Source organism: Astatotilapia calliptera, chromosome 3 (assembly GCF_964374335.1).
Source record: "Astatotilapia calliptera chromosome 3, fAstCal68.1, whole genome shotgun sequence".
In the NCBI taxonomy this organism is placed as follows: domain Eukaryota; kingdom Metazoa; phylum Chordata; class Actinopteri; order Cichliformes; family Cichlidae; genus Astatotilapia; species Astatotilapia calliptera.
Window position 1 is genome coordinate 70657946 of NC_137424.1, and position 25962 is coordinate 70683907.

The window sequence follows — 25962 nt, forward strand, 5'->3', positions numbered from 1 at the left end:
GATAGACATCAGTTATATTCACAAGAAAAGGAAAACTATCACTCACCAGTTACTGTGATAAGGGTAACCCAAGAGAATGGATGGATGAAAAATAACAACAATTATTATCACTATCATAATCTTCCCAACAAAAACTCCATCTCACCAGAAGCAGAAGTATCTGTGCTATAGTAAGGTCTCCTCTAGGTGCAGCTTTTAAGTTTCTTTCTTTTTTTTTTTCTTATGGCGTAATAAAGAAATCCAAAACGTAATTTTGCCACTTGCAACAATTTTGGTCACCACAGATTGGTCAAGGGGGAAAAAAGAAATATAAGATTATTTTTAAAGTCACTGGAATTATGAAAACTGCTGGAAAAATGTTCATGTATTACCATTTTTAATTTGTCTCTATGGTCACGCGCAGCGTCGATTGTCCACCAGAGGGTGCTGCTGAACCTGCAGCGTCACAGCTTCTCACAGCCGTCAGTACAAGTGTTAAAATCCAACACTGTTCCTGCTTCCCTGTTTATCGATAGTTTGATGAACACAAACAGTTTCTTTTCTTTTTTTCACTCACCACCAGGCCAGACAAAGGAAGTAAAAAATTTATTGTTGCTCTCAGTCAAACTTTGTTCCTCCCCATTAATCTTTTGTTTTTTCATCATGTGTCCTGTTGTCTTTAAAGTCGTATTTCTGCCCCTGTAATCAACTTAGTGGAATAAACAGGGAAAGTCTCATTTAATACCTCCAACCCCTCCGCTACACTTGGAGGGGTTGGAGTAGCGTTTGTCTTGGTTTTTTCTAAAAAATCTGACATTGATTAATGACTCTGACAGAAATTGTGTACAGATGATGGTAAAAACAGTATATACAGATATAAACACTGTGTTTTAAGAAGCTTTTGTTGGAGATTCATTTATAAAGTATTTCTAGTTTTGTAGCTTGAGTAAAGCAATCAGCTTGATTTGATATGATTTTGATTTTTGACTTCTGCTTTCTATCTTTTCATTTAAGGAATCATTTGAAATTATATATGTCGTAACATTTGTTTATATGTAGTTTGTGTAATATTAACTATAAATTGTCCTCATTTGTTTTGCACCTAACCATCTTGCAGAGGAAATCACCACCTTTTACTTTTATTGATTAGACTGAGCTGATCTAATTTCATAAACTGAGTGGAGTGGGAAGTTGTCTCTGCACATCTACCTGATTTATTGCAACACTTCACTTCTTCATTACTTCTCTGTTTCTTTGTATTTGTGGTAGCTGTTTGTCACATGTGTGTACTTAGATTTGGAGAAGATAGGAATGTGGTTGCTAAGGTGTTGCTATGTGCACTGATGTCACACAGGTGAAGGGTGTGTTGTACCAAACAGGATGACACACAGATGTGTGGGTTAATTTGATCTGTGGCTCTGTGTGTCACGGGCTGCGATGGCAGACCATGGAGTGGCAGTGAAAGTAGGGCCCAAAACGCGAGACTCTTAGCGAAGGACAGTGGATTTATTTACAGGAGGTGAAAAACACACAACTATATACAAAATCCCAGCACTGTGGTCCCGTGGTGATTCTCCCTGAATCCCACACAGTGCAGATGTCCGTAAAAGAGAAAGGTGGCGACTCCAAAAAAAACTCCAATTCCCACACCGTGACTTAGAAGCACACTCCGCTCCAGATTCCTGGTAACACAAAAAAACAGAAGGTTAGCAGGGGATCTATTTCCTCGGAGGTTACGCAAAAGCTCACGGCAGTACTGACGATTTCTGACTCAAGGATCCAGCGTCGGCCTCAGCTCAGCTGCAGTCTTAAATGCCGTTCCCTTGACGAGCGTAATCTGCTGCAGCTGGCAGAGGACGACGAGCGGCAGGTGTGGCTGTCTCTGGAGCAGAAACACTTCCGGGTTCGCAGTCTCCTCAGCGAACCCACACCTCCGGAAGCTCACATGGGCCCTGTGCTTCGTACGTCGCTTACTACATCCAAGATCAAATGAAACATCCAAGATCAAATCATCGCGCTAACCGTGAGCTCGCTAATCCAGTTCCCCGAACACACCTGCTGTTGACGATTAGTACAGCTGGATGAAGTAATGTGCGATCACTGGGTGCCGTAAAAGGGGATACGCATCGATAGCAGAAACAGTGATCGGCAACCCGCTGATTGGTCGGCGAAAATGGCGAAGGAGCGCGCTCGGTATTTTTCGGCAGCAGAGCAAGAACTCTTGAGTGAGGGATTTCAGGAGTTTCAGAGTTTAATTAAAACGCAAGGGAACACTGCAAAGGCTGCAAAAGCAAGGAGAGAGGGCTGGCAGAAAGTTGCTGACAAATTAAACTCGTAAGTAATTCAATAATAACAATAATAATGGAGTGGATTTATATAGCGCTTTTCAAGGCACGCAAAGCGCTTTACAATGCCACTATTCATTCACTCTCACATTCACACACTGGTGGAGGCAGCTACGGTTGTAGCCACAGCTGCCCTGGGGCAGACTGACAGAAGCCAGGCTGCCATATTGCGCCATCGGCCCCTCTGGCCAACACCAGTAGGCGGTAGGGTAGATTTATCATATCACACTATATTATCCAATATTATATTACATTATATTATATTATAATATGTTATATTATATCCCCTTTCACATTAGAGCCACAACAGGACCCACTAGAACATGGGAACAAGTAAAAGTGAAATATAAGAATATTCCACAGCATGGTAATATTTATCACTTATATTGCTTGTCGTCTCTTGGAAAGAGACCCTGGAATAATCTGTTTGTTTGTTCATAACAGCAACCAAGAAAAGGGCAGAGCAAAAAAAAAGACAGGTGGTGGTCCTGCACCCCCTCGTCAACAAGTTGGTTAAGTGAATAATACCCTCACGGGAAAATCGATATCTCTCAATGAGCACACTGTCACGCTGAGCTAAAGGATCCTGTCTGTCCCGCAATATACGCTGAATTCTGAGGACTCTCCTTATCAATCTTGCACCTTCCGCAATGGGTTGCTCGCGTAAACGGACAGGACATGGCTGCGACAGACTTCCCAAATCCACCTTCGCTTTTATAGCCGTGGTCTCTCATCTTGATTACACGAAGTAATTTACAATTACTACTCTGAAATATGAATTACATCTGTAATAATCACATACATGTAATAGGATGTTAATAGTACATTTCCCTTTTTTAGGGAATGACCTGTATGTATCTGTGTGAAATCAATAAAAGGATCAAGTGCTGCATTATCTTTAGTTACATTGATAATATTTATTTATGGTGAAACAGTGGTGGAATATCGCTGTTGCTTTCGTATGAATGACGCGGACATACCTGCGTGGCCGCGATCTAATCCTGTTTACATAAAGTAAACCTGCTCCCCAGCAGGTTTACGCTTACGGCTCTGTTGCTATGACAGCAAGTCCCGGATGGGCTTCGGGGAACCGAACGATCCAGGATCACGCGAAATCGTCAACAATCTAATCCAGCTAACTCACTTAGCGCGGTACGAAGCACAGGCCCATGGAGACACATGGAGAAACCAAAACAACACACGGAAAACATAAACATAAACATACACTGAAAATACATGAGCCCTGGGTCCCTAGACCCAGGCCATGACACTGTGGTACAGAGGCCACTTTATACACAGACTTTAAACTTGCTATATTTTATTGTTTGATTTCTTAACTATTTTTAACTTTTTTAATTGTATTAAGTGGAATAAATATTCAATATGTCCCTATTGATACCACTTTTTTATGTCCGATACCGATATCATAAATTTGGATATCTGCCGATACCGATATGAATCCAATATAGATATAGTTTTTTTTTTATATCTTGCTGCATTTTGTACTAGTTCATACTCAAGTTTAAATAAACAGCAACACTAAAGCTATTCTGTTATACCTGTATGTAAAAAAATACACTGCACCCAAAATATTTCATAGTTCAGCAAAACTGATCAATCTAATAAACTTAAACCTACTCAATCCTTCCTATTCTGGTATTTTAAAGAGAACTTAGCAGAAATATTAAGTAACCTAACTAATAGGGTTGCAAACTCCCAACAAAAAAAAATAGGGAACCACCCCCCACCCTCCACCTCATGATGCTTAATTGACGTAATCAACTTTAATTTGATGCAGGTTGGAAAAAAAATGCACAGAAATAAATTATTTTTCAAGAATAATTAAATAGATTCAACATCTTTCTTCAACAGAATTGCAGACTGCACAGATGGTATCTTCCCAAAGGAAAAAGTACTATAGCTTACTAGGGTATATATATTAGACTTAATAGTTACTATATACAGCAATGGACTTCTTTACATCTTACATCAGATTAAAACTTTGGGTGTAAGATTCAGATAATTATTTATTAAAAGCTAGACATTTTAAATGAGAATAAGAAAGAAAAGTATGTCTTTGTGCCCCCTTTTCCCTGTTAATGCCCTATCGGCCCCCCTGGCTAAACTTTGCTAGATCCGCCCCTGCACAGTTACCAGCCGTCAGCTACGTAGAAAAAGATCCTGGTGGAGAAAGTAATATTAAATAAATTGTAACAACAGCTTATCAAGCTTAAACGTGCTGCTGTTGTTCAGCCGCTGGTTTCCTCTTTCTGGTGCAAAGTGGACCAAAAACAAACTAGAGACACGGACTCGCGACAGAAAAGCCGATCAGCTGATCATTAAGCAGTTTCACGATTGAATTAGCAGTAGGAGAGGGAGGGAGAGAGAGAGAAGAGGCAGTTGCTCCATATATCGGTTGTTAAGCTTAACGTGGGAATTCAGAGATGAACTTACACACTTGCTTTACTTCTCTCTGGGATCACTTCCTCGGAGATGAAATGCCGCTCTATGATGTGAGCACACTGCTCTGACGTGCTACGGTTATGGGCTGTATTAGCAGATTTCTTTTTCTCCATGATGTATTAATCACGTATGTAATCATATCACATTAGTTATAATAATTTCATATTTTCACTTAGTTGTATGCATGTTCACTACAGAGGGGCCTTGTGCTCTACACACAGTGAGACCATTGTATTGAAGACATTAAACGATAGTGAGAGTCAAGGATGAGTTGGACTGAGGGTATATATATATATATATATATATATATATATATATATATATATATATATATATATATATATATATATATATTAGGAGAAAAGGAAAAAGAGGTGTGATATACTGTTCGGAATGATTCAATATTTCGCGTGTCTGTTTGAGACATTGCTATTGTTCTAAATAAAGTTTATTACAAAAAGAAAATCACACCTTTTGGTCCTACAGCGCAGCGTAAACACACGTCACTACAACGCGATTTTTTTCTGAGAAAACCAAGGTGTGGAGTTTGAACGGGTAGCTGAAAAACAAATATTTTATCTTTATTTAAACCTTAAATTAAATCTCATGTAGTCAGTTTTAAAACTCTGGTTTTGTTATTAACTGAAAATACCGACAGACTCAAACTTTTAGAACAAACTAAGGGTTAGATCGTCAAAAACAGAAAACACGGAAATGTCTGCGTCGCTCTGCTCGACTTTGCTGTTTGTCGGTGTCTTCGTGTTTGTCTCTGCAGGTGAGGTTTATAAACCAAACGGTGTTTCCCTCTGAGATAAAGAGGAATAAACTTCAGTCTGGTTTACATGTTACTTCCCAAACATTTAGTTTCAGAGCGTCTGTTTACATGTAGTTTCATATTGAATCAGTTTGTGTGTAAATGTCATGAGGTTCGAAGAAGTGAATTTACCCGCTTGGTCAGCGGTGCAGTTTCCAGCACAGAGACAAAAAAGTGTAATGTGTTGTAGTTTCAGGAGTCAGCATACAGCCAGAGGCCGATCTACAGAGGTGGAGTGGCATGTGCCACCTTAAAATGATCTCTTACCACCTCTAGTGCCTAGATTATTTTAGGGTGGCACATGCCACCGCAGCAATTTCCTAATGTTGTAAATCTGCTCAACATTTGGCAATAAAGCCCTTTCTGATTCTGATTCTCTGTAGATCTGTCCCAATGTCCCAATGGTTGTATAAAATAAAAAAATGTCAGAATCATTGTTTACATTTCAAGGCATTCTACAGATAATATGTGTAAAGAAATACCTGTATTAAAAAGCTTTTTGTTCAGTGTATACAAACAGCTGTAGCTCCATAAAGGCAGCATGCAGAGACTCACAGTGTCTTATAATGAGAGGCTGCTTTCTCTCACACATTATGTTCACTTTCACTTATTTCACTGTATAACTGTTTATATACTGTCATCCACAGTAATGTACTCATTTATTCTAGATGCAGCAACCCTTCAACCCTCTGAGTTTCCGACTTAAAATTAAACTAACTTTGACTGTCATACTGTCATAATATAAGATTTGGGAGCTTTAACAAAAAAAGCACTACTCAAATTCTATGCAGCAAAAAATAAGTAAATTTTTATAGGTAAATAAAAATAAAATAACAGCACAATTGACTGTATGAAGACATCTTGTTAATATAGAGTGATGAAGGTTGTAACTGACTTTTGTGTCAGTAGGAATAGATTAAGGTCAGATCTCTGTAGGGGTGGGGTGCAGTGGTACTGTGTGATATTAACAGCATTTACTGTCATAATGATCATGTGTGTACTTTAGCATCAACAAAAGATTTTTTTTTATTCTTTTTTTATGTATATCGTGCACGGATGTACTATAATTTAATATGTGCATACACTCCTCACTCCATCTGGCTGCCAAAGTAGTGATCAGTTGCACTTTGACCTTTAACCTCTCTGCTCTGTGTCGTTTCCTCTTTCAGACCAAAAAATCATCACAGCTGAGTCTGGACAGAACGTCACTCTGCCATGTCGAGCTCCAAATAACAACATCATCTTAGGTGTAGAGTGGAACAGAGCTGACCTGGAGACACAATATGTGCTTTTTTACCGAGATAACCTGTTTGATCCAGATGAACAGCATCCATCTTTTAAGGACCGGGTGGGTCTGCAGGACAGACAGATGAAGGATGGAGACGTATCTTTGATTCTGAAGAATGTGACGATTAATGACACTGGAACATACGAGTGTCGTGTCAAGACAGAAAAAAAACGTAGAGAGAATCAATCAAATGTAATCAAAGAACCAATTTTAAATGAAAACGCATTCAGCAGCATCACACTGATTGTCGTACCGCCAGGTGAGTGAGTAGAGTTGAGTGTGTGTGTGATCAGAGGTGAAGCTGCTTCCTGGTTGTTGATGTTTGTTTCTAAAGATGTTGTTGATGAGACTTTGTAGAAAGCAGCTGGTCTGAGTGATGTGATCAGAGTGCAGTAGATAATGTCTGACAGCAGTTTGAAGAGGAAATGGATTCTGTTCTGTTCTTCACTCATCACCTACCTGACAGCTGACACCTCACACCTGTTTCTCACCTGCAGGTCAGACAGGAGGACACACAGAGGATGGAGGGAAGGAGGGTGGATCTGTTGGAATGATCGTTGGCCTGACAGTACCTGCTCTGCTTCTTTTTACTGGTGTTGTTGGTTTTTTGATCTACAGAAAACATAAACGACAGAGTCAGGGTCCATACTAGCCTCCTGAGTAACTGCAGCATATTTGAAATGTCTTTAGTGTTTTTGATGATGATGATGTTTGGTAAGAGAAGCATCACTACACTACATCAGTAAAATGCAGAATGGAGTTCAACTGCCCAATATGCAAATTTAAAAAAGAAATACAAGCAGGTTGAGAACCAGGAGCTGCTGATCTGTCAGCCCGAGACTGGCAGAGATTTATTAAAACAGACATTTTTTTTTTAATATCACTGAGACTGAACTTCTAGCTTTTTATTTTAATTCAGTAGGTTAATAGCACAATATGCTGTGTATTATTTGTTTAAAATGTTAAAGCCTACACTGTTTTAGTAAGTGTAAGAATATATTAGGCTTACGGTATTTTGTAAATTTGTAAATAATAATAATACTTAGCAGTAATAGTAGTAGAAAAGTACCCCGCAGCATCTCCACCACTGGTTTTATATTTTGCTAAGAAATTTGGAGTTCTGATCTACAGAAAACATAACAAAAACAACCGAGTCAGGTTTCATTCATATTAAATGGAGCATATTTTTAGATAACAGTGAAGCAAATAATTAGGAGAAAGCAAAACCGCCCAAAGACAAAAGAGACTGAGCTGCTGATCTTTCAGCCTGAGACTGGCAACAATTAAAAAAATAACACAGATATTCTTTAAAATCTGTGGGTTTAGACTCTACATGATGACATCCTGCAAGAATAAACATTCATTTTATTCTCTAGGTTAATAAGATAAGATGCTGCCTATTAGATCAAGTTTAAGATTTTACGCCTACAACATTTTACATGTAATTTATTTCAACCTTTGAGCAGGTTTTTGTAAAACTATACATAATAATAATTGTTAGTTTTTAGCAGTAGTAAGATTACACTCTTACATCCTAAACCAAGTTTTATTTCATTATATTTTGCTATGAAAAGTGGAAGTAGGTGCAGCGATATACTGAAACAAGCACACATGTAGAGTTTGTACAGTTCTAATAAGCTGAAAGTCTGTATTTCGTATGACTGCCTTTATTCTTCAGCACAGCCTGAACTCGCTCAGGCAGCTTTCCTGTATTCCAGTAGTCTTCAGGAATAGTTCTCCAGGATATTCAAAGCTTTTCTTTGGATGTTTCTGCCTTTTGTTCTCTGCTAAGATGATCCCACACTCCTTAATTAATGTTGCGCTCTGGGCTCTGGGGAGGCCGATGCATGAGTCATAGTTTTCCACTGTGTGTTTTTCTCTCCAGTTATGCTTTTACTACATGGTCGATGGATATGGTTTAGATTTACTGCAAATGCAGTTTGTTTGGGATCATTGTTATGCTGAGTAATGAATTTAACTTCAGTCAAATTCTTTCTTAATCGTGGATCAAATTCTAATATACTGTAAACTCAGAGATTAAGCGGGTGTTAAAGACAGGGTGATTAGTTTATGTAAAATGTAGTTTGTTGTTCTGGTTTATGTGCTGAAAATGGTTTTATTTGTGTATGTGTTAGACTTGTACATAGTTAAACATATATGGATCAAATAATGTTGAATCCTGGAATGGAAGCAATGAAATTTGAAATAAGGGGGTGGGAACAGGAAAAGTGTAAATTTCATCCTACTCCTTTTCGAGCACACATATTCTGTAGACATAGATATTTACATATTTACATGACAAGTTTCTTTTGTTTCTCTTGTTATTTCAATTATATTTGCATGTATGAAATAAAATGATATCTATCTATAATCTTGTGTTTATTGAATCATAATTCCATCATTTTTAACAAGATCTCCAACACTACTGCCTGAAATGCAGCTTCAAACCTTGACAGACTCTCCATCCTGTTTTACAAGAGGTGTAGAGATGAATATTTAAACCAAAACTTTCAAATGTGGATTGTGATTAGACTTCAGCACGCAGTAAATGAATCGTCTGAAGGTCCAGATGCATCTCTTGTCCTCTGTCAGGTCTTTGCTGGGTTTGGGGCGATGGTGGCTCAAGAGTTGGGAGTTCGCCTTTAAATGGGAAGGTTGCTGGTTCGAGCCCTGGCTCGGACAGTCTTGGTTGTTGTGTCCTTGGGCAAGACACTTCACCTGTTGCCTACTGGTGGTGGTCAGAGGGCCCGGTGGCGCCAGTGTCCGGCAGCCTCGCCTCTGTCAGTGCGCCCCAGGGTGGCTGTGGCTACAATGTAGCTTGTCATCACCAGTGTGTGTGAATGGGTGGATGACTGGATGTGTAAAGTGCTTTTGGGGTCCTTAGGGACTAGAAAAGCGCTATACAAATACAGACCATTTACCATTTTGTTTCTAGTTCTTAAGGACATGACTTTCAGAAACAGGCCTGCTGCATCTTCTTTTGTCCTCCTCTTGTTCAGTTTCCACAGTAATTTTAAGGACGCACTTCACATGATGCCAAGATATACCAAGTTTTTGGGGATTCAATTGTCTAGTGCAAATATATTACTTTATATCTATGCAACTGTGCTGTTTCTGGAAATAAATTGTGTGTTTTTGTGACTGGTACTAATAACAAAGTGCCCAAGTTGTCTGTTGTGTTTAGACACACACTGGTTCAGCCGTGGAGCTGCTTAAATGATTCATAGGTCACTGTTAAGTGTCTTTGCAAACACAGAAAAAAATATCTTTGAAATTGTTCAAGTAAGAAGAATTGGACTGAAAATGAGTGAAGATTTTTTGTGACAATCAAACAAATTCTCATATAGAGATCAGCTGTTACAGAGTAATTACAGGCACAGAACACAAACACTGTGAAGCTCTGTGGATTATAGACGATGGATCATTAGTTGTATAATGTCCGGGATCAATTTGCTACCTGTAATTAAGTCATTATGAAATCAAACCAGAGAAAGAAATATTTTCTAAGTAGCTGCAGAGTCAGATGTTGCCTCTCTTATTACTAAAGTTTAAACCTTTCATTCTGTTTGTTACTTTGAATATGTCAAACGTCATTTACATATTGTTTATTTATTTTTTATGTGTGTTTTCTTGTTTATTGTTAATAAAGCTTTGCAAACATCGTTACTAAATATTTTAGTCTTCATTGAATGTCTATGTTGCTTTTTCTGAGCTGTTGAACCTGCGGATGCAGATTTTGTCTGAGCTGGAATCAGACAATAAAGAAAAATAAAATAAAAATAAAACCACTGATTTCTCAGGAAGAGCAAACGTTACCAAGAATAACATTCAAATAATCCTTTTGGTTTTTTGTTCTCAATGAACCTGAAACAAGCCATCCTTAAGATTCGAACACTGAAAAAAAACATCTGATAAATTGCTAAAATATTAGGCGTTGCAAAATCTATCATACTGAGAAGGAAAGGTGAGGAGGTAGGTGTGTTGATATCCAAATCTACCATAAAGTGAAGACTGCATGGAAGTAAATAAAAAGGCTTCACTGAAAGTGAAAGTGGTGAAACCACTCACAAGCCTCAAGAACAGAATGGCTAAATTGGACTTTGCTAAAAAAAAAAAACAGAAAAAAAAACATGAAAAAAGCAAAGTTCTGGAAAGACATTCTTTGAACAGATGAAACCAAGGTCAACCTCTATGATGGTAAGAAAAAGTATGGGGAAGGTGTGAAACAGTTAATGATCCAAAGCAAACCACATCAACTGTAAGACACGGCTGAGGCTGAGGGTTGGGCGTACACGGCTGTCAGTGGCACTGGGACTCTAGTGTTTACTGATGTGACACAGGACAGAAGCAGCTGTATGAATTCTGAGGTGTTCAGAGACATGCTGTCTGCTCAAATCCTTCTAAATCCAGTCACTTCGATTGGGCGGTGTTTCATAATACAGATGGATAATACAGTCAAAGCAACCCAGGAGTTTATTAAAGCAAAGAAGTGGAATATTCTTGAATGTTCAAGTCAGTCACCTTAACCCAACTGAGCGTTTCACTTGTTGAAGACTACATTTCAGACAGAAAGTCACACAAACAAACAGCAACTGAAATTGTACAGTAAAGGTTTGGGAAAGCATTAAAAGGGAGGAAACACAGCATCTGGTGTCATCCAGGAATTCAAGACTTCATTGTCAGCAAAGGATTTTCAACTAAGTATTAGAAATTAACATTTTATTTTAAGTTATTTAATTCGTCCAATTACTTTTGAGATCCTAAAATCAAAGGATTGTGTTCAAAAGTGCTTGATTTCCTCACATTTTTATGCAATCTTTCTGCTAAGCCAAGTGAATTAAAGCTGAAAGTCTGCATTTCAACTTCACCTAAGTTGTACTGTATAAAGAAATTAAGATGGAGGATTGCTGACTGAGTCAAAATCTGCTTTGACGTTTCTGTGAATAAATTCAAGTAATGTTCCTCTCCTAATGCTTTACTCTATGATTGACTCTGTTTTTTAAAAACAACATAAATCTTTTAACTGGGGAAACAAAAAACAAGTCAAACAGTGAAAGAGGATTTTCAGTGTTAGGTTTGACCTTTGACCTTGTGAAAAGACAACATTGAAAGTCCATCCCACTGCCTCAGGTTCATCAGACCATCCCTGCCCTTATGAGTGTTAGTTGGCTTGAAGTTGAGACTTTTAGCTGCTTAAAAATAATTTTAAAAATTAAAAAGGATTAAAAAGAGATAAAAGAAACTTTATGGAAAACACAAAACCCTCACTCACAGGTACATACCTGTACGCCCATCCCCCGGACACCAAGAACCACCAATGCACCAACGATGGAGGGCACAAGCCACCAGCAGGGAGTGTGGTCGGGGGACACAGGCCCCCACACACGGTGGGCCCTGAGATGTTCCCAGACAGGTGGAGTCTAAGACCCGACCTGACACATAGACAAACAGGCACACACAGATACAAACATGCATTCCCACCCTCATGCACACATATACAAATACTCGGCACTCACGCAATGTGGGAACAAACAGAAATGGACACTGTGCACACACTCACACTCCCCAAATATCCTCTATAGCCCAGGTCCAGGTACCTTCGTTCCCAGAGGAGCAATCCGCCCCTAGACCCAGAAGATGTTACATTTTTTCCCCGGCGTGGAGTCAAGCAGACCACCCCTGGTCCTGCAGCAGCAGAGAGGCCAAGCATCCCAGACCACGACCAGACAGCCAACTTTTCCTCCCAGCCCCCCGCCCCGATCATCTACTAGAACAGGTCATCTTGGTGGCTTGGGTGGCTGTAGCTCAGGTGGCAGAACAGGTCAGCTTGCCATCGCCAGTGTGTGAATGTGTGAATGTGTGTGATGAATGGGTGAATGACTGGATGTAGTTTGAAGCGCTTTGGGGTCCTTAGGGACTAGAAAAGCGCTATACAAATGCAGGCCATTTACCATCTACTAATCACAAGGTTGGTGGTTTGATCCCTGCCTGCTCCAGTCTGTGTGCCTGTATCCTCGGGCAAGATACCAAGCCCAAGTTCAGTTCCACCCTTAAATAAAAACCACTGCAGAAAAAAAGCACCTAAATGTATGTTGATGACACAAGTTGTATAAAGCAGTCTGAATGCTCAAGTAGAAAACACTATATAAGAACCATTTACTAGAGTTGGTCATTACTCAGAAGTGAAACATTAATGCAGAACTTGAAACAGAAACATATAAACAGGTAGAAGTCAGGTCAGCCTGACTGCTCATCACTGCTTCTGTTACCTGTTGAAGTTCAGGGTCTGGCTGCTGGGCTGGGGTCATCATTCACTCAGCTTTAATGTCACTCTGGGTTCTTGGCTAGCTTAGCGCTAGCATGTTGTCTGTGCAGGTGCTAGCAAAGAGCTGAAGTTGTGTTTGTGTTGTTTCTGTACTGGAAGCATTTTTTACCTCACCATCGGATACTTTCATGGAATAAAAATAAAAGTGACGTCCAGACTGGTGCACTATGTTGCTTATTCAGCACAGTAACTGAATCAGCTGATTGCAACCAAAGCACATAAAGCGTGTTTGTTTGTTTGATGTTTCTGACTTGCGTAGAGAAACCTAAGGAACCTTTGTAACACAAATCATGACAGAATTGTAACTGTAATGTGATTATTAAATGTAGTAAAGTATTGAGTTACTGACAAATATAGTGTGATCACAGGTTACTTTGCAGGTGTTGTGTTGATCAGCAGAGTACAGAACTTTTTCTGCTGAATGTGATTATTAAATATATTCACAGTACTCTGTCGACACACTGTTTATCACTCTACACAGTTTCATCATCATCTTAAGAACATATGTAAGTGAAGAGAATTTTTATCCACAGTTAAATGCTCAACATGTTAATTCTCTAATAAGCTGTGAAAGCATCACTGATGATCTGCTTGTATCCATGTTAGTGTTTAAAGTCCAACATCTCCCTCTAGTGGCCACATATAAACATGTGTGAGGATGGTGTTCATGTAAAATGTGAATCATAGTGTTCCAGTCAGTCATCAGTGTGTCTCTGCACAGCTGTAAAAAATGTGTTCAGAGGGCCTCAGTGTCTGAATGGTTCCAGTTCAGCTCCATAACAGCAGCGTCCCTGGTTTGATTCCTGTGTTTCAGCTCATATCTGCCTCTCTCACTGAGGGGGACGTCCACTACATGGACATGGATTTGTTCATCAACCAAGCTACAGATCACAGAGAGCAGAGGACATTTGAATTTATTCAATGAACTAATGTCTAGGATGTTTGTGGGCATCATACACATGGATTGTAATCTCACTGGTGAAATTTAGATTATGTTACTACTTTTTTACATGTCCATGTTTAAGTCCTTGTACATAAGTTTAAAAGAACAGAATTGTGATTTATTGTTTTTTGTTTCTGAAATAAAAGTGCATTGTTACAATGTACCCTTAGATATATGTTTAAATTATTTTATAACGTAATTGTTAAAAAAAAAAAAAAGTGAGTTTCCCACCTCGGTGTTTGAACCAATAGAAAGCTGGTGCTCAGAGGAAGAGGGCGGGCTTTACTTGGTGTCAGTGACAGAAATGAAAAAAAGCTCAAATGAGTGAGAAGGACGATGAAGGAAACATCTGTGCTGTGTCTGCTCTGTAAGTAGAATCTCTGTGTTTGTTTGAATTCTTGTACTTTGACTGTCTGCTCTCCTGATAACTGATGATGGAGGAGAAGACATGAAAAACAAATCAGGCTGAATTCAAGTTCAAAACACCACGAGGACCAACTGCAGGTCTGAACTGACTCTTTATCTTTGCTCAGGAGTCGAGGAAACACAGCAGGCAGTGAAAAGATCAAATCATTCACTCATTATATCAACACAGCTGCACAGTGGACACATGACTTTACTGGGTTATTAAATGTAACAGAGTGTCTATAGTCACAGTATAAACAGTGCACATACATATAATAAACCACCCATTATGTTCATATCTCAGGTACAATGATGATGTTCATTGGTCTGTTTAGTTAACCAAAAGATTTCAATAAACACTGTTTTTTTAATCTCATTATTAACTCCATTAGTAAAAAATTCCACACAAAAATTAGTGCAGTGGTTTGTCTCTCACGATCATGGTTCAGTCAGGATATATCAGTAGTTTCTCGTAAGAAATGTACATTAAAACAATGTATATTGAAATGACTTGCACATAAAATATATTTGTTTTTCATGATGTTGATTTTTTAATATATTTTGTATAACATTTTATTTTTTTGGAAGAGTTATAGTTGCCAGCTTGGCACTTGTCTCTCAATTAGAAAATGGATTTATTGTGTGAAAATATTAAGTCTTTTTTAATAGAGCGGAGGGCAAGATTGGTTGCAGTGGTTTGTCAGCTGTTTGTGTGGAGTTGTTCTTTATGTTCACCTCAAATCAACCTGAGTGTCATTTCTCTTTAGTCCTGATCTCACTGCTGAGCTGCACAACAAACCAAGGTCAGTAACCTTCTTCTGTCACAGTTTAAACCTGAGAAATGCTCACTGATATGACCTGATTGGGTTCATGTTTCACAATGGATCTCATTAAAACTGATGAGATAAATGATAAAGCACAGCTCACTTTTCGTACTTGTGTCATGTCTAACATATCTTTTTTTTTTTTTAACCCTCACAGCTCGTCTGACTGTGAGTCCCAGCAGCTCTCAGTTCTTTAAAGGAGACTTTGTGTCTCTGAGCTGTGAGGAGGACGACAGCTCTGCTGGATGGACTCTGAGGAGAAACACAAGCAAACAACAGAGGACTCAGTGTGGAACAGATGGGTGGGGGAGAATAGCTGGTTCTTCCTGTAATATCAGTATAACAGCACCTCATGACAGTGGAGTTTACTGGTGTGAGTCCAGAGAGGGTCCCATCAGTAACATGGTTAACCTGACAGTCACTGGTAAGCTGAGTGTGTGGAGTTAGTGTTGATGAAGCTGTGTGTAAATGGATGAAATGCTGTAGTTTGTCTCTGTGTTGAGGTGGATCAGTGATCCTGCAGAGTCCTGTCCTCCCTGTGATGGAGGGAGATGACGTCACTCTGCTCTGTAAAACAAAGACCACTCCCTCCAACCTCCCAGCTGCTTTCTATAAAGATGGCTCCCTCATCAGGAAGCAGCCTACAGGTCACATGACCATCCAGCATGTTTCCAGGTCTGATGAAGGCCTCTACAAGTGTGACATCAGCGGTCATGGAGAGTCTCCATCCAGCTGGATCACTGTCACAGGTGACACACTCACCTGTCTGTGTTTCTGCAGCTTTCAACATTCACAATGTGACGACAACTTAATGACTGTGTTTGCTTTATTTTAGACAAGCAAACCACCACACCTCCACCTACATCCACACCTCCTCCTGGTTCCACCTCCATCACTCTTCCTCCTGATCTCCTCCTATAATTATCCTCCTATAATTATTTTACTTGTACATCCCTTGTGTGTGGCATTAGGGGCAGAGATGTAGGTTAGTAGAGGAAGCTACACAGTTTTACAACTGTGTGGTTGTTGGTTCTGATGGTCATGTCATGTGTTTTTTTCACTCTGTTTTTGTTGCTGCTTTTAAGATATAGATAATAAATAAAGTGTTAAAAGTACTGGCCATGGTGAACCAGAGTTGGAAATTACTTCAAATTCCCTCAGTTGGCTTTTTGGTGGTTGGATTGCCACTGATGGTTTAATTATTGAGAGCAATGTTCCAGTTTACCCTCATGGTGACTGTGTTGTCTTATTGTTATCGTTTCTTAGATAGAGTTAGATATAAAGTTGTTATGGATGTTTTTATCTGTGGTAAATTAAATTGAAAACTCTAATATCTATCCAATCATAACAATGATACAAAAACAATAATCTAAATAATCCTAAAAAAGCAACAGAAATAGGCTGATTGACTGATGACAGAAACACAATGAGTACTCAAAGTCTAAAGAACTTCTAAAGAAAAGCGTCTGGACTTCTTTAAGTTACTTGAAGACGTTTCACCTCTCATCTGAGAAGCTTCTTCAGTTCTAAGGTCAAATGGTGGAGAGTCCCAGATATAAACCTAGTGGTTTGAAAAGGAAAGCTATCACTCAGCGACTGTGATAAGGGTAACTGTAGAGAATGGATGGATGGAAAACAACAATTACACTTGCAACAATGGTGGTCACCACAGATTGGTCAGGAAAAAAAGAAATAAATAAAAGATTATTTCTAAAGTCACTGGAATTATGAAAACTGCTGGAAAAATGTTCATGTATTACCATTTTTAATTTGTTTCTATGGTCACACGCAGCGTCGATCGTCCACCAGAGGGTGCTGCTGAACCTGCAGCGTCACAGCTTCTCACAGCCGTCAGTACAAGTGTTAAAATCCAGCACTGTTCCTGCTTCCCTGTTTATTGATTGTTTGATGACCACGGACAGTTTCTTTTCTTCTATTCACTCACCACCAGGCCAGACAAAGGAAGTGAATATTTAATTGTTCCTCTCAGTCAGACTTCCTCCCCATTAATCTTTTGTTTTTTCATCATGTGTCCTGTTGTCTTTGAAGTCGTATTTCTGTCTCTGTCAGCGACTTAGTGGAATAAACAGGGAAAGAAGCAACCGCTACACTCTGAGGGGTTGGAGGTATGAAATCTGTTTTTTCTCTATAAATCTGACATAAAGTTGACTGTAGTTGCTGATGTTATTTAGGGTTCAACATTTAATCATTTAGTTTCATCCTATAAAGCATAAGATCCCCATATTTGAGGTCTTCGTGTTTTTAGTTTCCACAGTTTGAAGTTTTTATAGTTAACACAATATTGCAGCATGGAGAGAAATCTTAATAAAGAAGCTCCACAGAAAGACTGACCTTGCTGATTCAACACAAACAGGAAGAGATATTTTTTTTATTGCATACCTGCTGATGCTACACTGCTTCGAGCATCAATAACAGCATAACAGAACTCACTTATGGTACTGCATTCATTCTATAAAACAATAACTGTCAGTGACTTTGAACCGCAATATAAACACAACATTCAAGATAACAGTTAAAAGTGATGTAACCATAAACAATCAAACAAGAACATCTAAACAGCAGCACGTCCCAAGGCATGATGGGAGAGAACTAGCTGCTTCCCCAACACGCCACTATATAAATTAACGTGGAAAAAAATAGTAAAAAAAAACAGTTGAACTTTAGTGAATTTCACTAGATTAAATGCAGTTAGTTACTGATGAGTGTTACTTTGTACGGAACACTAAATCCACAAAGTTATTAAAATATAAATGAAAAAAAAAGAGAAGAATACAGATGCTTTTCAGTTGAATTTGATGTTTCAAACTGTTTGAATTGATGAGGCAGGCTGAGCTGACCACAGCTATGTTCACAGCTAGCTCTAATAAGAAGCTTCGATGTGAAATCACAGTCAGACGTTTCATGAACACAGAACAACAAGGAGAGAAAAGTCAGGTTTGTTGTCAGTGGTAATAAATGTACTTTACAGTACACACCACAGGTCATGTCATTGATTTACAGGGTCAATCTGTACCAATGACAAACATACACTACTTAACCAGTTTGACCAGGATGTTCACACACACACACACACACACACACACACGGACCTTTCTTTCTCTTACACAGAGCTGCTGAAGATCAGAGGATTAATTAAATTATTTAAAGAAATGCATGGATTGTAGAAAAAGTTAGATGATTCTGAGGAAGTCAGAGAATGTCAGTGATTAATGACTCTGACAGAAACGTTGTACAGATGAAGGTAAAACAGTATCGGATATAAACACTCTGTGTTTTAAGAAGCTTTTGTTGGAGATTCATTTATAAGAGTCTGAATGCTCGGAAAGCTCCCGGCCCAGACGGTGTGTCTCCTGCCACCCTCAGACACTGTGCAAACGAGCTGGCCCCAGTGTTTTCTGGCATTTTCAACTCCTCACTGCAGGCATGTCATGTGCCTGCCTGCTTCAAGTCCTCTACCATAATCCCTGTCCCCAAGAAACCTAGGATCACTGGACTAAATGACTACAGACCCGTGGCTCTGACATCTGAAGTCATTTGAGCGCCTGGTTCTCTCCTATCTCAAGACCCTCATGGCCCCCCTCCTGGATCCCCTGCAGTTTGCATACAGAGCCAACAGGTCTGTAGACGACGCCATCAACATGGCCCTACACTTCATCCTGCAGCATCTGGACTCCCCAGGAACCTACGCCAGGATCCTGTTTGCGGACTTTAGCTCTGCCTTCAACACCATCCTTCCAGACCATCTCCGAGGCAAGCTTTCCCAGATGAATGTGCCTGATCCCATCTGCCGGTGGATCACTGACTTCCTGACGCACAGGAAGCAGCATGTGAGACTGGGAAAGAATGTCTCGGACTCCCGGACCATCAGCACCGGCTCCCCTCAGGGCTGTGTTCTTTCTCCTCTGCTCTTCTCCCTGTACACCAACTGCTGCACCTCCACCCACCAGTCTGTCAAGCTAATCAAGTTCGCAGACGACACCACCGTCATTGGGCTCATCTCGGACGGGGACGAGTCTGCCTACAGGAGGGAGGTTGAACGTCTGGTGTCCTGGTGCAGCCACAACAACCTGGTGCTGAATGCCCAGAAGACAGTGGAGATTATTGTGGACTTCAGGAAGCACACAGCCCCACTCCCCCCCATCATCCTGACTGACACCCCCATCACCTCTGTGGACTCATTCCGCTTCCTGGGTACCACCATCACCCAGGACCTGAAGTGGGAGCCCACCATCACCTCCGTCATCAAGAAAGCCCAGCAGAGGATGTACTTCCTGAGGCAGCTGAAGAAATTCAACCTGCCAACACGGACGATGATGCAATTCTACACTGCAATCCATCCTCACCTCCTCCATCACCGTGTGGTACGCTGGAGCCACTATCAGGGACAAACAGAGACTGCAGCGTGTTGTGCGCTCTGCTGAGAAGGTGATTGGCTGCAGACTCCCATCTCTGCAGGACCTGTACACCTCCAGGACATTGCGGCGTGCAGCTCGGATCTCAGCTGACCCTTCTCACCCTGGACACAGTCTGTTTGACCTGCTCCCCTCAGGCAGGAGGCTCCGGTCCATTCGCACCAGAACCTCTCGCCATAAGAACAGTTTCTTCCCCTCTGCTGTTGGACACATGAACAATAACCACATGACCCTACGCTGTGTCACTGCATCATTCCATGTTTGGCACTGATCACCACCTGCACTCATGTATATATCATGTATATATCTATCTACTTAGCACTTTTAATTCTTATTCTTATTTTTATTTTAATGTCTTTTTTAGCGTAATTTTATGACACTATGTTTGCACTGAAGCACCGCAGCAATTTCCTAATGTTGTAAACCTGCTCAACATTTGGCAATAAAACCCTTTCTGATTTTGATTCTGATTCTGATTCTGAATTCTGATTCTGATAAAGTATTTCTAGTTTTTTAGTTTGAGTAAACAATCAGCTTTTTTACTTCTGCTTTCTATTTTTTCATTTAAGGAATCATCTGAAATTATATGTCGTAACATTTGTTTATTTTTAGTTTGTGTAATATTAACTATAAATTGTCCTCATTTGTTTTGCACCTAAACACCTTTTAGAGGAAATCACCACCTTTTACTTTCATTCATTAGACTGAGCTGATCTAATTTCATAAACTGAGTGGAGTGGGAAGTTGTCTCTGCACATCTACCTGATTTATTGCAACACTTCACTTCTTTGTTACTTCTCTGTTTCTTTGTATTTGTGGTAGCTGTTTGTCACATGTGTGTACTTAGATTTGGAGAAGATAGGAATGTGGTTGCTAAGGTGTTGCTATGTGCACTGATGTCACACAGGTGAAGGGTGTGTTGTACCAAACAGGATGACACACGGATGTGTGGGTTAGTTTGATCTGTGGCTCTGTGGTACAGAGGCCACTTTATACACAGACTTTAAACTTGTTACATTTTATTGTTTGATTTCTTAACTATTTTTTTTAAACTTTTTTTTTATCAAGTGGAAAAAATCTTCAGTGTGTTCCTTTTTACATACTGAAAAAGCTGATACTGAACTCTGACTTTTTGTTTTTTTATCTTTCAGTGGATAATTTCAAATTTTCCATCCTGATGATCAGAAGAGTGTTTGAGGGTTTCAGAGATCCTTCAGAACAACAGTAAGTGTTTAAAACGACGTCTTTCAGTCTTTTAGATAATCTGACAGGTTGACTGAAGTCTGTGAGCTTCAGTGGATTAACAGATTATTAATATTGATCCAGCTGAACGAGGATTAAAACTTCACTTTACTGGTTACAGATGACTGTCATGTGGAGTTAGTGTGAAGTATTTGATTTACTGGTTTTTATTTTCTTTTTTTATTTTAATTTTCTGGTTTCATCTGTGAAAACACATTATTAAAATTATTATTATTATCATTTAATCTGAAGATCCAAACGATGTCAGACTTTATCTGACACAATATAAAGAAGAAAAAAGAGGAAGTGTACTCAGTTACTCCACTGTACTCTGATTACAGTCATGTGATTTACAGGAAGTGCTGCATCAGCTGCAGGTGGTGGACAAAGTTCTCCAGATCAGCTGTGGTTTTATGGAGGCTCCAGCTAAATGCTGCCTCCTCCATAGTACAATTTACATTTTTATACAGTGACGTCATTTTGAAGTCCTTTGGCTGATGATGGTCTTTAGTATGTAGCTGATGGTTGATGATGAGAGAGGTGATGTTTGTGTTGTTCTGTGGAGATCATTCAAGAACTGAACCTGTTAAACACTCAGACCTGCTTTAGATTTCACCGCTTTAGTCATGACGCACTTACTTATGATCGTCCTACAGCGCAGCGTAACAGACGTCACTCTAATGCGACTTCCTTAAGAGATATCAAAAGTGTGGCGTTTGAACGAGTGGCTGAAAAACAAATGTTTCAGCTTTATTTAAACCTCAAAGTTAACCTCATGTAGTCAGTTTTAACTCGGGTTCTGTTATTAACTGAAAATACCAACAGACTCAGACTTTTAGAACAAACTAAGAGTCAGATCAGCAGAAACAAAAACACGGAAATGTTTCCTGTAACTGCGTCGCTCTGCTCGACTTTGCTGATTCTCGGTGTCTTCGTGTTTGTCTCTGCAGGTGAGGTTTATAAACCAAACGGTGTTTCCCTCTGAGATAAAGAGGAATAAACATCAGTCTGGTTTACATGGTACTTCCCAAACATTTAGTTTCATATTTAATCAGTTTGTCTGATTGTGTGAAGACATCACGAGGTTTGGTGGTGTCTGTGTGTAGTTTCCAGCACAGAGATAAAGAAGTGTAATGTGTGTGTCAGTGTGATGTGTTGTAGTTTCAGGAGTCAGTATGCAGCTACAAAGCTTTTTGTTCAGTGTATACAAACAGCTGTAGCTACATAAAGGCAGCATGCAGAGACTCACGGTGTCTTATAATGAGAGGCTGCTTTCTCTCACACATTATGTTCACTTATTATCAGCTCATGTTTCACTGTATAAGTGTTTATATAACACAGCTACTGTCATCCACAGTAATCTCCTCATTTATTGCATCCCTTCAACCCTCTGAGTTTCCGACTTAAAATTAAACTAACTTTGACCCTGTATTGTCAAAATATGAGATTTGGGAGCTTCAGCAAAAAAAAAGCACAACTCAAATTCTAGGCAGTGAAAAATAAAATAACAGAATAATTAATTGTATGACAAAATCTTGTTAATATAGATGGGTTAGTGTAATTTTAATTTTCCCATCCTGATGATCAGAAGAGAGTTTGAGGGTTTCAGAGATTCTTCAACAGTAAGTGTTTAAAATGACGTCTTTCAGTCTTTTAGATAATCTGACAGGTTGATGAAGTCTGTGAGCTTCAGTGGATTAACAGACTGTTCATGTTAATCCATCTGAACTGGATTAAAGCTTCACTTTTCTGGTTACAGATGAATGTTGGAGTTAGTGTGAAGTATTTGATTGACTGTTGGCTGGTTTCATCTGAGGAAACACATCATATGAAATGAATTCAATGTTTTTCATCATCTGAAGAACCAAAAGATGTCAGACTTTATCTGACACAATATAAAAAAGAAAAAGAGGAAGTGTACTCAGTTACTCCACTGTACTCTGATGCTGCATCAGCTGCAGGTGGTGTAAATATTTTATTTATTCTGTAAATAAAATAATAGAACAATTAATTGTATGACGAAATCTTGTTAATATAGAGTGATGAAGGTTGTAACTGACTTTTGTGTCAGTAGGAATAGATTAAGGTCAGATCTCTGTAGGGTGGGGTGCAGTGGTACTGTGTGATATTAACAGCATTTACTGTCATAATGATCACGTGTGTACTTTAGCATCAACAAAAGATTTTTTTAATTCTTTTTTTTATGTATATCGTGCACGGATGTACTATAATTTAATATATGTGCAAACACTCCTCATTCCATCTGGCTGCTGAAGTAGTGATCAGTTGCACTTTGACCTTTAACCTCACTGCTCTGTGTCGTTTCCTCTTTCAGACCAAAAAATCATCACAGCTGAATCTGGACAGAACGTCACTCTGCCATGTCGAGCTCCAAATAACAACATCATCTTAGGTGTAGAGTGGAACAGAGCTGACCTGCAAGATGAATATGTGCTTTTTTACAGAGATGAACAATTTGATCCAGTCAACCAGCATCCATCATTTAAGAACCGGGTGGATCTGCAGGACAGACAGATGAAGGCTGGAGACGTGTCTCTGATTCTGAAGGATGTGACGATTAATGACACTGGAACATACGAGTGTCGTGTCTTCATGAGAGGAACAAACATAAGGAAAAGAGCAAATCAGGATGGTGACCCCATCAGCATCATCACACTGAAAGTTGATCCTCCAGGTGAGTGAGTAGAGTTGAGTGTGTGTGTGATCAGAGGTGAAGCTGCTTCCTGGTTGTTGATGTTTGTTTCTAAAGATGTTGTTGATGAGACTTTGTAGAAAGCAGCTGGTCTGAGTGATGTGATCAGAGTGCAGTAGATAATGTCTGACAGCAGTTTGAAGAGGAAATGGATTCTGTTCTGTTCTTCACTCATCACCTACCTGACAGCTGACACCTCACACCTGTTTCTCACCTGCAGGTCACACAGGAGGAGACACAGAGGATGGATCTGCTGGACTGAAAGTTGGTCTGTCAGTTTCTGCTGTGCTTGTTGCTGCTGTTGTTGGTTTTTTGATCTACAGAAAACATAAGCAGCAGACTCAGGGTCCATACTAGCCGCCTGAGTAATTGCAGCATATTTGAAATGTCTTTAGTTTTTATGATGATGTTTGGTAAGAGAAGCATCACTATGGTAAAATGGAGTTAAACTGCCCAACATCCAATTTGTTTTTTAAAAAATAGCAGGTTGAGAAGCAGGACCTGCTGATCTGTCAGCCTGAGACTGGCAGGGATTTATAAAAACAGACATATTCTTTAATATCACTTAGACTGAACTGTAAGTGATGACTTTGTTTGTTTTGTTTTTTTATTCAGTAGGTCAATAGCATAAGATGATATATATTATATGTTGAAAGTGTTAAAGCCTACACTGTTTTACTAAGTGTGTGAATATATTTGGCCTTCGGTATTTTGTAAATAATAATACTTTGCAGTAATAGTAGTAGAAAAGTACTGCACAGCATCTCCACCACTGTTTTTATATTTTGCTTGGAAATTTGGAGTTAGTTGTAGACTTTTATTAAAACGTGCAAACGTGTGAATATACAGGGTTTATGCAAAAACGTTCTAACAAGCTGAGAGCCTATTTGGTGTTATCAAAGCAAATTCTTGACTAATACTTTTCAACTGCATGTTTTCCTGGTATGATTTTACTGCACTGGCAATGTTTTGGGGATCATTGTCATGCTGAAAAATGTATCTGCTGCCTATCAGACCCTTTCTAGATGGTATTACACATAATTGCATCACCTCTAACAAGTTCTCCAACACCACTGAAATGCAACTTCCAACCATGACAAAGCCTCGACTGCAGCCCTTAACGAGATCAGTTTTTAGCTGATACCTTATTTACAATCACATTGTTGTTGCATAAATAATATTTTATGCACTGACAAAGTGTCATTATTGATAATTATTATTTATTTAATTAAAGAAATCAATTAAATCTGCAATTTTGTGACTGGCTGCTGGTAACAAAGTGCCTAAGTTGTCTGTTATCCATAGGCACAGAACTGGTTCATCCCTTGAGTAAGGATTGTTTTTTTTTATATTATTTTTTTATGGTTGAATAATTCATCAGTCAATGTTAAGTGTCCTGAAGAACACAAACAAGATTCCCTGTGTAAACTGGACTGGACTGAAAGTTATTGGAAACCTGTCATATCAAACAAACCAATGCAGAGATCCACAGTCACAGATAATTACAGACACTCAACCAAGTACAGAAACACTGTGTCATAGTCTGGTTATTAATAATCTGCCTAATAATGTTCAGGATCCGTTTAGCAGCTATTACTGAGTAAGCTTTGTGGTAGATTTTATGAAACCAAAGAGAAATCTTTTCCAAGCAGCTACAGAGCTACAGATCTCTCTGATCTGTGAAGCTTTGACTTTTCCTTCCATTTACGAGACTTTGAAGTCTGTAACTTCTGTTTAAATATTGCTTGTTCATATATTGCTGTTTATTTATTTTTATTTCTGTTTATTTGTTTATTTTTAATAAAACGTTGCAAACATTGGTACTAGTTTTAATGTTTATTGATTGTTTATGCTGCTGTGAAATATGTTCTGACCTGTTGAACTCATGTTGGCACATTTTATGAGCCGAAATTAGTCGAGGAACACACACACACACACACGTGCCTGTTCAGCTATCTTAGTGAGGACCTTCATTGACATAATGGTTTCCCTAGTCCCTTACCCTAACCATTAGGAATTTTTTTATTATATTTTTTTATATACACACCGCTCTTCCCGTTAACTCATAAGCTGAATAGCTACACAGTAACTTAATACAAGGACCAGTCAATTAGAAGGCACGTCTACAGTATATACCAAAGAGGACCTTTGAGGGAAGGAGAAGAGGAGCAGAAAAAAGTTGATCGGG

The 25962-nt window shown here is 39.2% G+C and overlaps 2 protein-coding genes across 3 annotated transcripts in view; both read left to right on the forward strand.

Moving 5' to 3' along the window:
- LOC145425734 (coxsackievirus and adenovirus receptor-like) overlaps positions 1 to 9260 on the forward strand; it is a 312252-nt gene extending 302992 nt beyond the window's left edge. Inside the window, exons 1-3 of one of the 2 annotated variants that reach the window (XM_080299066.1) lie at positions 5291 to 5562; positions 6771 to 7148; positions 7387 to 9260. In XM_080299066.1, the coding sequence (XP_080155192.1) occupies positions 5502 to 5562; positions 6771 to 7148; positions 7387 to 7541 (594 nt within the window). In that variant the 5' untranslated portion in view covers positions 5291 to 5501 and the 3' untranslated portion in view covers positions 7542 to 9260. Of the gene's footprint in view, positions 1 to 5290; positions 5563 to 6770; positions 7149 to 7386 lie in introns of those variants that run through there. The other variant, XM_080299067.1, reaches the window with a different exon arrangement.
- An 11801-nt stretch (positions 9261 to 21061) lies between these two features.
- Positions 21062 to 25597, forward strand: LOC113015101 (coxsackievirus and adenovirus receptor homolog). The gene is made up of 3 exons (XM_080299079.1): positions 21062 to 22011; positions 23397 to 23756; positions 23995 to 25597. Exons 1-3 carry the CDS (start codon positions 21942 to 21944, stop codon positions 24129 to 24131), a joined length of 567 nt encoding a protein of 188 aa, XP_080155205.1. The 5' UTR covers positions 21062 to 21941; the 3' UTR covers positions 24132 to 25597.
- The last annotated feature ends 365 nt before the right edge of the window (positions 25598 to 25962 follow it).